A 14,028-nucleotide genomic window follows, 5' to 3' on the forward strand; every position below is an offset into this window, starting at 1 on the left:
AGACGGCCCACGTTGAGGCTGGCTCCTGGTGGGGGCTCCTGGGGTGCCCGTGCTGACCTCTAGGGTGATTCCAGCACACCCCATGGCCGAGAGCTGTGGGGGTTCATGAACGTGGGTCTCGTGATGGCAGGTTTGTGACGGGCACTTGGTCCAGCCAAGAGGCCGCCCACGTTCAGGCAAGTGTTCAGGGGCAGTGGGTCTGATGGCCCTTCCCGTTCCATCACCAGCCCCGGTGGATGAGGCCTGAGTGCTTCTCCCCTGGCCAACCAGAACCAGCCCCACACTGGCAGAGGGTCCCCTGGCCCAGGCAGGCCCCTCCCCGAGACTGTTCTGGAGCAGGGACACACGGGTGACACCCACATAAGATGCACCTGCCGAGAATGGAGAGGGCTGCTGAGAGCAGAAGGGGACGGGGAGAGACTTGGCTCTTGGCGTCCAGCAGTTCCTGCCCTGTGAATGCTCATTTCCGGCACCTGCCTGGTTTCAGGCCAGCAGCTGGTGTCACTGGACCCAAGTCAGGGACAGGCGTGCGCGGTCAGCTCCAGGGAGCTGTGACCTGTGGCACCTGTGGCACCTGTGGCAAGATGAGAAAGGCTGGTGTCTGTGCAGACCTGAGGCCCAGCCACAGCTCCACCCACGGAGGCTGACGGGTACCTGTCCTGAGAGTCAGTCCCAAGCCCGTGTCACAGAGTGAAAGGAAAGGGGAGGCCGTGTTCACGCCAGACCTCGGGGTTCTGCCCACGTCGGGAGCCCTGCGGCGAGGGGACAAGCTGCTGAGGTTGCTGGGAGCCGGGGGAGGGTGGGACTGAGCTGAGCGTGCGCCCAGCTGCCAGGGAGCACACGTCCATCCGCGCGCCGTCCTCTGGTCCCCTTTGATGCTACTTTCAGCCACACCCCCGCCTGGGGAGGCTTCTGATTGACACCCCTCCTCTCCCTTCCTCCCCCAGGCAAAGACGAGGTCTCTCTTGACCGGAAGTCCCCGTACCGCGGCTCCCTGACCCAGAGGAACCCCAACGGGAGGAGGGGAACGGCCAGCACCATCTTCATGGTAACGCTTGCTCCCCTCCAAAAGTCCACAACCTGCCGGGTTCATGACTGACGTCTTCAGATAAAGGAATACGGAGGGAAACCTGGGAATTACAGCAAAACGTGTGCGCCTCGCCTTCATAGAAAGCAAAGCATTTCTTTTTTTTTTTTTTTTTTTTTTTTTTTTTTTTGACAGGCAGAGTGGACAGTGAGAGAGAGACAGAGAAAGGTCTTCCTTTTTGCCGTTGGTTCACCCTCCAATGGCCACTGCGGACGGCGCACCGCGCTGATCCAAAGCCAGGAGCCAGGTGCTTCTCCTGGTCTCCCATGGGGTGCAGGGCCCAAGCACTTGGGCCATCCTCCACTGCCTTCCCGGGCCATAGCAGAGAGCTGGCCTGAAAGAGGGGCAACCGGGACAGAATCCGGTGCCCCGACCGGGGGTAGAACCCGGTGTGCCGGCGCCGCAAGGCGGAGGATTAGCCTAGTGAGCCGCGGCGCCGGCCCAGCAAAGCATTTCTTAAAGGCTCCAGGAGACTCCACTGAGGATGACAGCAAATCAGGGTGGTCATGACCTGACCTTGCTCTCCCTGAGGTGGGCGGGGCTCCGGGAAGAAGGATAGGCCCTCTGGCCAATGAGGACCTCTCCCTGGACCCAGAGCAGTGGACATCCCTCCACTGGCTGTGAGGGTGCAGGGCTCAGAGGCTGCCCCGGGGTGGGCGTTGGGCTCAGCAGTTCAGACGGTGAGGACTTCTGCATCCCACGTGGGTGCTGATCCGGCTCCCCGAATCCCACGTGGGTGCCGATCCGGCTCCCCGCATCCCACGTGGGTGCCGATCTGGCTTCCGCATTCCACGTGGGTGCTGATCCGGCTTCCACATCCCACGTGGGTGCCGATCCAGCTCCCCGCATCCCACGTGGGTGCCGATCCGGCTCCCCGCATCCCACGTGGGTGCCGATCCGGCTCCCCGCATCCCACGTGGGTGCCGATCCGGCTTCCCGCATCCCACGTGGGTGCCGATCCAGCTTCCCGCATCCCACGTGGGTGCTGACCTGGCTTCCCCCATCCCGCGTGGGTGCGGATCCGGCTTCCCGCATCCCACATGGGTGCCGATCCGGCTCCCCGCATCCCACGTGGGTGCTGATCCAGCTTCCCGCCTGCGCACCCACGGAGGCAGCAGTGATGGCTAAGTATCTGCGTCCCTGCCACTCACCTGGGAGTCCTGGACTGAATTTCTGGCTCCTGACTTTGGCCAGGCCCAGCACGGGGCAGGCACTTGGGGAGTGAACACAGGAGGCCCCGGTTTCAGCTGCACGGAGCGTGGTGTGCACACGTAGCTGCCCTCTCGCGGGGAGAAGGCCCACGGGGCCCTGCATGATTCCTGGGCGGCCTCTCCAGTGCTTCCCAACAGGTGCCGTGGCCTCTCAGGTCACAGGGTCCCGGCCGGGTCCCGGGATGGACAGGACAACTCCGTGCCCAGCAGCCTCCATCAGGGCCCAAACACTCATGTCTCGTTCCCGTACCAGAATCTCCGAGGCAGGCCACTCTGCAAACAAGAGGGGCTTATTTAGCTCACAGGCCAGAGGGGCTGGGCATGGTGCCGGCGGCCTCAGGTGGGCGAGAGTGCGCCGCCAGACAGGGCGCGAGGTGCCACCAGCAGCTCACCTCCACATAACTAACTGGGGCCCTACCAGAGCCACCTCCTCCCTTCTGAGGGCTGTGCCCCCGCCACCTAGGCCCCGCCTCTTAAAGGTCCCACACGTGTACCTGCCCATGTGTGTGTCAGCGTGCTCAGCGATCGGTGCACACGTGCACACACCTCTGTATCTAAGCTTGTGCACACCTGTGTGTCTAGGTCTCTTTGCACGCTCCGGTGTGTATGCTGCGTGCCTGTGTGTGCTGTGCTGGTATGCACGCTTGGGGCACGTGTGTCTCTGTGCCTCATCTATGCGCACTCACATGTGCGTTGTCTGTGCCTTGTAGAAGCCCGTGATGTCCCAGCAGCCCTGAAGGGAGCAGGCAGAGCAGCGACCTGGCCCCACACCGGCTTCCCTCCCCTGGCTCTCGCTGTCTGCTGTCCGTGGCTGGCAGCCCGGTGAGAAGCATCCGCCCGTGTGGCCCCCGCCTGCCAGAGCCTCAGGCCCCTTGCTGCCCACCAGCTTCTCCAACGACCTCCAGGCTACCGTGCCAGCCCCTCGGGGCTGAGAATCAGCCGAGCCAACGAGACTCTGGACAGTGTAGACACTGAAGACACGCATGTGGCCTTTCCCGGAGTGACCTTTCACCCCGCCCCTCCCCCCAGCTGTTCTGTGTTGCTTTCCTGAATGGATCGGAGAAGAGACGACCCAGTAGAGGCGCCAGCCGTGTGTCTGTTCTTGTCGGTCTCTGTCGGAGCTGGGCTGACGTGTGTGCATTTCTGCGTGGGGTGATTGGAAATTGGGCACCAGGACGCGTGGGTATTGAGGGAGGGGTAGGTGCCCCCACTGCCCACCCCCACCCATTCTGCAGGCTCCCGTGCACCTGCAGTGGGGAGCATGGGGTCAGGACTTGCTGGGCGGCCGGTGACACAGGAGAGACCCGCTGAGCCCAGCCCTGCCACGCAGTACAGTGGAATCCCGTGGACTGGGTAGTGGTGGCCACCCAAGATGAGGGGACAGAAGTCATCTGTCACCTGCCATTGGTTCCACAGATGACCTCTGGTCTGCCCCTTAGAGAGCAGGCTGCAGAGCTGTCTCTGGATGGCCGCGTGGCTCACCCCCAGTTCGCTGGGACTCTACAGAGCTGCCCTTGGGCATCACCATGGCGGTGGCTTCTCACTCACCAGGTCCATGGCAGACAGGGCCGAGGGCTGTGCTGCCCATGGTGAAGCCACATGGGAGCAGGGTGGTGGTTTCCATTGAAATCAAACAGGGGACAGAGACGAGAGCCCAGCCTTGTGTCTCCAGGAGCTGACCCTGTTTAGTGTCTCGTGACCCCTCTGAACAGGGGGTTCCAGGAGCTAAGGGTCCCATCCTGGAGAGCTTTGCTGGGAGACCCCCAGCAGAGGGCAGAGTACATAGTAACTCCCCGTGGCACCAAAGGAGACCCCCAGCGTTATGTGTCAGTCCCATTCTCATTGGCCCCCTGCACAGAGCCAGCCTCCCACAGACCGAAAATATTTGGGAAAAGTCTGCATTGCACAAAACATGCCCTGAATAAGGCAGTACTGATATGCACACGGCGTGTGCCCTGTGTTAGCGGTGCGGGCGATGTAGAGACGGCTCTGAGTACACGGGAGGACGTGCAGACATCACTTCCCTCTATGTAAATGGCTCGACCATCTTCAGATCTTGTTATCCCGGGAAGGACAGACACCAGTTCCCTGTGGATACCGAGGGATGATCGTCTTTGAAAGAATTCCCCAGAGCTCCTTTCCCTAGGAGACGGCTGTTCCCCAGACAGCGGCGCCTGGAAGCTGAAGGCAGGCAGGGACCACGCAGCCCGGTGCACCTGCCAGAGATCCACAGGAATGCGCTCACCGGGACAGCAGGTGCAGTCAGAGGCGGCGGCTAAGACCGCTTCTCCAGCGTTTTATTCGGCAGCTCTGTTCGTCACCAGGGATGGGAGAAGACGCTTTACAGAGAGCTCCGAGGACGCTGCCGGGTGGGGACTGAGCTTTGCGTGTGCAGCACGCCCGCTCTGCTCGGATGGCCTTGCAATCCAGAGCCCCGGTCACCAGCGGACCCCCGGCCTCACCGTGAACTGCTGGGCTTCCCGGAGAGCGTGCGAATCGGGGACGCCACTCACCGCCTGGCAGAGCAAGCTCGCGGCCCCAGATGCAAGCCTGCTCCTGCTCCAGAGCCTGCTGGGTGTCCACGCCGACCGTGTGAAGGCTCCAGGACCTCGGAACTGCCAGAGATGCCCCAAACAGTGGGGTCCTCGACACCGAGCTCACTAAGAGGGCTGGGGGGGACCAGGCTCCTCATGGAGGCCGCCTCGCCCCAGGGTCGCTCAGCCCGTACAGGCGAGGTTGCGGGGTGGGGCAGGCTCTGGGCGCCTTCCCCTGGGCTCCGGCCTCCGGAGGCGCAGCGGCCACACCCCCTCTGTGCCCCTCTCTCTTGACTGTGCGCTGCTCCTCCGGCTTTTGAGCAGATGTCCCCTGAGGTCACCCACAACCTCTTCAGCCCCAGCCCCGGGACCGACCCCTCCAGCAGCCCCAGCTCATCTCTGCGGACGCCCGAGAGAGGGAGGCTTCCTGCTGGGGCAGGAAGTGGCCCCTTCACAGGGGTTCCACGAGCCATGCCGGCACCTGCTCTGAGTAAGGTGCCCGTTGGAGACAGACCGGGGGCTGCCAAGGGCAGTCGATGGGCCACATCCAGCCCACACGCGTCCCCAGCCATTCCCACTCACGGTGCCCAGGCTGGGACAGCCTCAGTGCCACTAGGGCAGGATTGACCCTGACCGGCTGCCACCAGGCGCCTCCGGCCCACCAAGCTGGGTGTGGGAGCCCCGTCCAGAGGGAAACGGAGTGTGCTCAAGGAGGGGCCAGGTGGCGCCCTCAGGCCGACAGGCAAAAAGGTCTGCAGGGGGCACTGTGGCACAGCCCCTGCCTGGGATGCTGGGGTTCCCTGCAGGGGCCCTCCTGGCCTCCTGGGGCTCCCCCCACGGACTCCTGTTCCTGAGACCCTGCTCTGTCTCCAGTTCCTTCACTGCCCACCCTGCCCACCTGTGCTACCTTCTCCCAGGCTCTTCCCAGCCACCTGCACTCTATTCGAGTCCATGGCCAAGGCTCCAGCGAGCAGCTACAGACCCACAGAGCAGTCACGTGGCTGTCCCCCAGCACCCAGAGTGGCCACATGGCTGTCCCCCTGAACCACAGAGTAGCCACATGGCTGTGTCCCAGCACCCAGAGCAGCCACATGGCTGTGTCCCAGAACCCCAGAGCAGCCACGTGGCTGTGTCCCAGCACCCCAGAGCAGCCATGTGGCTGTGCCCCAGCACTCCAGAGCGGTCACGTGGCTGTGCCTCAGCACCCCAGAGTGGCCACGTGGCTGTCCCCCAGCACCCAGAGCAGCCACATGGCTGTGTCCCAGAACCCCAGAGCAGCCACGTGGCTGTGTCCCAGCACCCCAGAGTGGCCATGTGGCTGTGTCCCAGCACCCCAGAGCAGTCACGTGGCTGTCCCCCAGCACCCAGAGTGGCCACGTGGCTGTCCCCCTGAACCACAGAGTAGCCACATGGCTGTGTCCCAGCACCCAGAGCAGCCACATGGCTGTGTCCCAGCACTCCAGAGCGGTCACGTGGCTGTGCCCCAGCACTCCAGAGCGGTCACGTGGCTGTGCCCCAGCACTCCAGAGCAGTCACGTGGCTGTCCCCCAGCACCCAGAGTGGCCACGTGGCTGTCCCCCTGAACCACAGAGTAGCCACATGGCTGTGTCCCAGCACCCAGAGCAGCCACATGGCTGTGTCCCAGCACTCCAGAGCGGTCACGTGGCTGTGCCCCAGCACTCCAGAGCGGTCACGTGGCTGTGCCCCAGCACTCCAGAGCGGTCACGTGGCTGTCCCCCAGCACCCAGAGTGGCCACGTGGCTGTCCCCCTGAACCACAGAGTAGCCACATGGCTGTGTCCCAGCACCCAGAGCAGCCACGTGGCTGTGCCCCAGCACTCCAGAGCGATCATGTGACTGTGCCTCAGCACCCCAGAGTGGCCACATGGCTGTCCCCCAGCACCACAGAGTGGCCACATGGCTGTGCTCCCGGCTCTCAACACCTGCCCACATCAGAACTCATGGTTCCGCCACCCCAGGCTCCCCCTCAGCCCATCTGGGTCTCAGTCCCGAGCCCCCCACTCCCGCTCCTCACCACCAGGCCTCACCCTGTGTGTCTCCCTCGTGGCTCTGCCATCCTGGGCTTTCCTCCCAGTTTTCAGAGAGCAGGAAGCGCTGGGATTCTGGGTCAGGTCAGGGAGACGTCCAGGTGGAAACGGAACAAAGGAAAGGGGAGCAGGGACGCTGAGGGCAACAGGCTGTGTGCGTCATCGTGCATGTTCCCGAATCAAACCTGAGTCGAAATCAACCCAGGAATGTATTTAAAACCTAATGCGTCCGGGCTCACACCAGCTCTCGCTGTTATAGACTCTGCTGTTGTGGCCCAGTGCACAGTGTGGAAAGCCATGGTAACCACGTCCACCATGGGGAAACCACAGAGCCACTCCCACTACATGGGGAACCATGTCCACTGGGAGGAACCACGTCCACCACGTGTGAAACCATGCCCACCACGTGGGGAACCACGTCCACCATGGGGAACCACATCCACCATGGGGGAACCACGTCCACTGTGAGGAAATCATGTCCACTATGGAGAATCATGCCCACCACGTGGGGAACCATGTCCACCATGGGGGAACCACGTCCACTGTGGGGAACCATGTCCACCATGGGGGAACTATGTCCACCATGTGGGGAACCACGTCCACTGTGGGGAACCATGTCCACCATGGGGGAACCATGCCCACCACGTGGGGAACCATACCCACCATGTGGGGAACCACGTCCACTGTGGGGAACCATGTCCACCACATGGGGAACCATGTCCACCATGGGGGAACCACGTCCACTGTGGGGAACCATGCCCACCATGGGGGAACCACGTCCACTGTGGGGAACCATGCCCACCATGGGGGAACCATGCCCACCACGTGGGGAACCACGTCCACCATGGGAAACCACGTGGTAGCAGACAAGCAGCTGAGGGTGTGACGGCACCACAGCCAGCACCGCGTGTGGGGAGGGTTGTGGGTAAGAGCCCTGGGGGATCCATTTCTCAAAGAACATGGAAGCCAGGTGCAGCCGGAGGGAGATGCCCCACCCACCCAGCCGCAGTCCTGCGTCCTGTGGGGTCACAGCAGGAGCAGGGCCAGCCACACCTCAGCGCCATTCCCCACCTGCCAACACAGCGCCTCCAGCATCCAAAGTGGCCTCAACAGTCCCAGGTGCTCGAACGGCCACCATGAGGTGCCATGGGGATGGGGTGAGGCCAGAGCATCTGGGCCACCTCCCACGGTGAGCCCCAAAAGTCACAGGGCGACAAAGACAGAAGTGCACCCCACAGCAGCCACCACTCGTCAGGGCCGCCGGCATAGCTGTCACCGTCACAGTGCCGACACCACCCCAGGACTCTGATGGAATGCGTCTCAGCCGAGCCCAGGCGGGGGCAGTTCTTAGCTCTGGAGATGTGGATCTGCAGCCCAGGCTGGGAGCCCAGCGTCCCCTCCCCTCCAAGGCCCCTCACTCTAAATGTCCCAGGGAGCCCACTGGTGAAAACCTTCATCTCCACAGAGACCCGCGTGCTCCTCCGTGATGGGCGTCACGAAGGGACCCTCACCAATGCCTGCATCGTGCTGCTGGGGCTTTGCACCCCCAAACCCTGAGCTTGGCCAAGCCTCTTTTCTCCATAAAATAGAACAGAACAGCCACCGGCAGCAGTAGTCAGCGGAGCAGCGAAAGAGAAGGCTCTGGAAGGGCGCAGGTGTGCCGCAGCTTCTCCCCGGGGGGCGGGGCAGACAGGAGCAGGGCGCAGGTCCCCTCCCAGCGTGGGCTGCCAGGGGAGCTCTAATGATTCTGAGCGTAAGGAGCGAGGTTCTCAGGTCCAAGCTGGATGGCGCAACATTGCACGGTTATTCCAAATGGCACAAATGTGCAAGCTCTTAACACCATGACAGTCACGGTGTTGGCTGAAAAGGAGATGTGATGTGCCCAGGGTGAATCTGCCCAGAAAAATGTGGGAAACTCACCGGAAGGAAGCCCATCACGTATGGAAACCCATCACGTATGGAAACCTATCACGTATGAGCCACTTCTTTGACCTTATTGGAGATTTTTGTGTGCATGCTACATTTTCTCCAAATGTATATGCATTGGTCTTCCAGTAAAAATGCACCTGCTTACTTCTATAACCTGTTTTACAGTAAAAATAATCTTGTGTGTGTGTCCAACAGTGATACTGTGAGAGCCTGGGAAACGTATCTTCCCCCTCAGAACCAGAAGGAGAGCGGTTCGCAGGGCGCGGGCTCCCCAGCGGTGAGGAGGTGGGTGGCCCTCCGTGGCTCTGCCCTGCCACTGTCCGCCGAAACCCGCCCCGCAGAGGAGGGGCAAGGGCTTCCTCTGTGCAGCCCCAGCGCCTGCCCGAGGCGAGAGTGAAGAGGGGCTTAATGTGTTTTAAAACCACTTGGCCCAAATGAAATTATGTGATGCAGGAAGGAACAAATCACGTTGCTCAGGAGTGTTTAAAAAAAAAAAAAGAAAACCAAGAAAAAGCCCACTCCTGAGGCTGCCCGGGGAGGGGCCGGGCGCCCTGAGGGGCAGAGCCGGAGCAGGGGAGGGCACCTGGGGGTGTCGCTGCTCCCTCCCGGGCTATAAAGGAGGGAGTGGGTGCCGGCCTCGGCCTCCCGGTGCAGCCAGGGCCGCCTCGCTGCTCAGATCACGGTGAGTAGCGCGTGGGGCTGGAGAATGCGGTTGGGCACTGCCCCGACTCTGCCCTCCCTGGGCGTGGGACCCTGCCGGCGAGCGGGATGAGCAGCGTCCAGGGCCAGCTGCCCTCCTCAGGGCCTCGGCTCTCCAGTGCTGTGTGTGGCGGAGGCCCAGGCAAGGGTGACCCATCCCACTCCGCCCCAGGGCACGGCCAGGAGGTCCCCAGCTCTGAGGGCAGCAGGGCCTTGGGGATCAGGAGCCAGGCGACACTGGCATTCCTGGGACGCTCTGCATGTATCCAGCCGGGGCCCTGGCCCTGGGGCACAAGCAGGCCAGCCCACTTAGATGCATCTTCAAGGTGGCACCCCCATTTCCTCTACTGGTGACACCCCGATAAGTCTCTCGGAAGTGGGGGCGGGTGTTTTAATTGCCTTGATGGAGAATAAACTGTGTGAGGCTCAGATGGGGGTCTGGAGAGTCCAGGTTGGCAGAGGGACCCCTCCCCAACCACAGCCGGGCTCTGATGGTGGCCAAGGTGCCCCAGGGGGAGCAGGGAGGATCACCTGCGGCAGGGTCGCCCATGGGTCAGCACCTCGGCTCACACAGGCGGAGGGCGGGTTTCAGGCCCCTGCCCCGTGATCTCAGGGGGTGGCCTGGCCGTGTGAGGAGAGGTCCTGGGCCCCGGCACTGCAGGCTTCTCCGGCAGCCGGGGCATGCGGGAGAAACGTGAGCTTGGTAGGGACAGCGGATAGAACTGTTGGCTGAGGGGCGTCTGCCCGGCAAGGCTAGAACTGGGGGTCGGCAGGCCCTGGGCCAAAGGCAGGAAAGAACCACACACGCAGGTCTCAGCCCCCGAGCCTGGGCCCGAGCTCAGAGCTCAGCACCTGCTGGCCCCAGGCCACCCTGCCCAGGTGAGGCGTGAGCTGTCCCCCCGCACAGTTACAGCACCCTCTCAGTCTCTGGGGACCGAGCAGAGGCTGTCACACACACACCCGAGCCTCTCAGTCTTCACAGGAGAGAGGAGAGGAGAGGTCCCAGGGGAGGTGAGCAACGTCCAGAGAGCCCAGGTGATCTCACACACACGCTCACACACATGCTCACACACTCACACACACACGCTCACACACGCTCACACACACGCTCACACACATGCTCACACACACGCCCACACACACGCCCACACACACGTCCACACACACGCCCACATACACGCTCACACACACACCCACACACATGCTCACACACATGCTCACACACACGCTCACACACATGCTCACACACACGCTCTCACACACACGCCCACATACACGCGTGTGTATGAACACACATGCACCTGCACCCCGTGCACATTCGTCTCTCACACACGCACACGCACACGACCTGAGGCCCCAGCTTTACGCGCACCCCGCACACCCATGTGTGATGCCGCTCCTGCCCTCTGCCACTAGGCTGAGCCTCCCCCTGCGGGATCCCACCTGCAACAGAGCCTCGGAGGAGGAGGAGCCAGGGCGATGAAGGCGCTGAGGGTCTGGCTCCTGTGCCTGCTGCTGCTGAGCCTTGCCCTGCGGGGGGCTGCAAGCCGAGCCCACCAGCGCTCCATGGAGATCCGCAGTGAGTGCCCAGACCCTGGGCGGCGCCTCCCTCCTACCCTCCCCACCCGCAGCGCCCAGCATCTGGGTGGGGCCCGTCCACCTCCTCAGCCAGGGATCTGTCTCCAGGCCTCTCGCCACCCGGAGCAGCCTGGTGTCCTGGCCCCGGTTCCCACCCACCACCATGAAGGGGTTCACTTCTCGCTGCTGGCGCAGCTTGGCCCCTGGAAGGAAGAACTTGATCCTGGTGCCTCAGTTCCTGAGAGCCACACCCACTGCCCAGAGCTGGCCTCGCCAGACCCTCTGGGCACCCACAGGGCGGGGGTGGAGTGGGAGGGTCCCAGTGCAGCACCCACTCCCTGCTCTCTCTCTCTTTCCTCCCCAGCCCCCAACATCAACACCGCCTGGTACACCAGCCGTGGGATCAGGCCCGTGGGCCGCTTCGGCAGGAGAAGGGCTGCCCTGGGGGCCGTCGCCAAGGCCAGCCGGCAACACCAGCCAGTGCACTTCCCCAGGGAGGGCGGCCCAGAGTCCTCCCAGCACCGCTGACCGCCCGGCTCAGGACACCGACTCTGGGCGCCTTCCCCGCCCCGCCCCGCCCTCTCCTGCACAGGCCACTCCCCTTCAGCTCTAATAAAGTGCCGGCCCTGTTGATCGCATGCCTGTGACTGTGTGGTGACAAATCAGAAGGTGCCACCCTCCCAGGAGGAAAGGCCGAGTAGGGCTCTGTGACCCGCAGAGGTCGCTGGTCCTGAGAGGGAGCTGGATCCGTCCTCTGTTACCTGCAGGACACAGTGCCCCACCCACTTGGGCTGTCCTGGATGGCTGCCCAGGCTGTGCACTGAACACGGCTGGGGAGGGCCCCACACCACATGGAGCAGAACGAAGTCCCCAAGGAAGGCGGCGCAGTGTCGGCCCGAGCCGTGTCCTCTCTCAGCAACCCCGCTATCCCCTTTTTTAGGTTTTGTTATTTTTAAAAGATTTCTTTATTTATTTGAAAGACAGGGTTTCACAGAGAAAGAAGGAGAGATGGGGGAGGTCTTCCATCTGCTGGTTCACTCCCCAGTTGGCCACAATGGCCGGAGCTGCACTGATCCAGAGCCAGGAGCCAGGAGCTCCTTCCAGGTCTCCCACGTGGGTGCAGGGGCCCAGCACTTGGGCCACCTTCTACTGCTTTCCCAGGCCACAGCAGAGAGCTGGATGGGAAGTGGAGCAGCCGGGACATGAACCAGCGCCCATATGGGATGCTGACACTGTAGGCGGCGGCTTTACCTGCTACGCCACAGCGCCGGCCCCTAGGCCTTATTTTGAGAGCAGCTGGAGGTCCACAGCAGACGAAGCAGACGTGCAGAGACTGCCTGGTGTCCCAGCCCTCGCCCAGGCTCAGCCTCCCCATGACCAGCGTCCTTGGCAGAGGGCTCGTTCATCACAGCCAACAGGTGGACAGGGCCACAGTTCACCCCCTTGGTGCCCGTCCTGTGGGCGTGGACAGTGCGTGGGGATGAGTCCCCCCCAATCTCGCAGCCACGGGGAGGAGGGTCCTCGGTGCTCCATCCGTCCCTCTTGCCCCCTCCAGCTCCCTTTGGCTCAGGGGGAAAGAATCATGGGATGTCTGCTTCTAACGAGCAGAGCCTGCTCCCACCCGGCTTGTAACCTGTCCACACCATGCAGCCGTGGCTCTGCCTGGGGCCCGAGGACTCACGCCATGGGCCGAGCCTCAGTTTCCACATCTGGACCCCACAGGGCAGCAGCCCCCACCTCATTCCCGCGCTCAGCAGGTGCAGCCTCCACACACCAGCCAGCACCCGGGGGTCCTCCTCAAGGCCCAGCCCAGCACGGGGTGAAGGCTTAACCAGCTGCGGCCCACCCCAAGCTCGGGGCCCGCCTCCCCTCCCCCACCCAGGGCTCTGCATGGACCCTGTTTTCAGATGTCAGTCTCAGGGCCACTCACCCCGACGGTCTGGGGCAGGACCAGGGCCCTGTCCCTGGCCAGGACCTCCCACCTGAGGCTGCGCCACGGCAACGCCACCTCCCAGCCCTGGGCCCCTCCCATGGAGGGATATCAGACCTGCTCCCACACCAAGAGGGGCCCAGCCAGGCCTCCAAGCAGCCCAGGAAAGCACCCTGCTGCTCCACACCGGATCAGACAATGCCACTCCCGGAGACACGCCCCAGAGGGCTGAAAACGAGTGCCCACAGCAGCCGGCAGGGGGCAGCCGCCCCAGCCCGCACCAGCCCGCGCCAACCCCCAGCACTGATTTCTGGAGTTTGGAAGCCACAGTCCCGGCTCCTGCGAGCTGGGCAGAATGGCCAGCAGGCGGCCGTCTCTCCTGGCGTCCCCTGTGGTGCAGAGAACTCCCCGATGTCTTTCCTTGGACAGGCTCCACCTTTGTGATCTAACCTCTCCAAGCCTCCACCCCGGCACCATCACATTGGACTTTGGGGACCCTGGGGGCTGCCACCCATGGGCCTTAGGGAAGGGACTCTGCCCCTGCCAGCCAGGAGGGGGCAGCACTGAGTCCCAGTGGGCCCAGAGGGCTAGAGACCAGCAATCGCCAAGTTGCTCATCGGCTGTCACTGGCTAACTGTGACCTTGCTCCAAGCCCAGAATTCACCTGGAGAAGCCCTGACCCTAGAACACGACCTTATCTGTGGCTTTACAGCAGCCTGGAGGCAAGGCTGTTGGAGTGGGAGTGGTCAGGCTGAGCTCCCCCAGGGAAGAAGGCAGCCAAGGGCCTAGCACACCAGTGTCCTTAGCAAAGCGGCCTGCGTCGGACTCCCAGCCCAGCCCCAGGCTGTGCCCCTCTGCTGCCTGGGGTGCCCGGCAGGCGGTACCATGTGGTTCAGAGAGAGAGGGGGCAAGGCTGGCCCCACAGCTCACTAGGCTAATCCTCTGCCTGCAGTGCCAGTACCCCGGGTTCTAGTCCTGGTCGGGGCGCCGGATTCTGTCTCGGTTGCCCCTCT

General features: G+C 63.1%; 1 protein-coding gene across 3 annotated transcripts in view; it reads left to right on the forward strand.

Moving 5' to 3' along the window:
- Window positions 1-3,592, forward strand: part of MLPH (melanophilin) — a 43,866-nt gene extending 40,274 nt beyond the window's left edge. For all 3 annotated transcript variants that reach the window (XR_009866926.1, XM_062202578.1, XM_062202589.1), the window contains 2 exons: window positions 948-1,048; window positions 3,009-3,592. Coding sequence is in view for 2 of the 3 variants with exons in the window: in XM_062202578.1 (XP_062058562.1) it covers window positions 948-1,048; window positions 3,009-3,035 (128 nt within the window). In the remaining variant the exon portion in view is untranslated. The remainder of the gene's footprint in view (window positions 1-947; window positions 1,049-3,008) is intronic.
- The last annotated feature ends 10,436 nt before the right edge of the window (window positions 3,593-14,028 follow it).

The sequence above is a fragment of the Lepus europaeus genome, chromosome 1 (assembly GCF_033115175.1).
Source record: "Lepus europaeus isolate LE1 chromosome 1, mLepTim1.pri, whole genome shotgun sequence".
NCBI classification, from domain to species: Eukaryota; Metazoa; Chordata; class Mammalia; order Lagomorpha; family Leporidae; genus Lepus; species Lepus europaeus.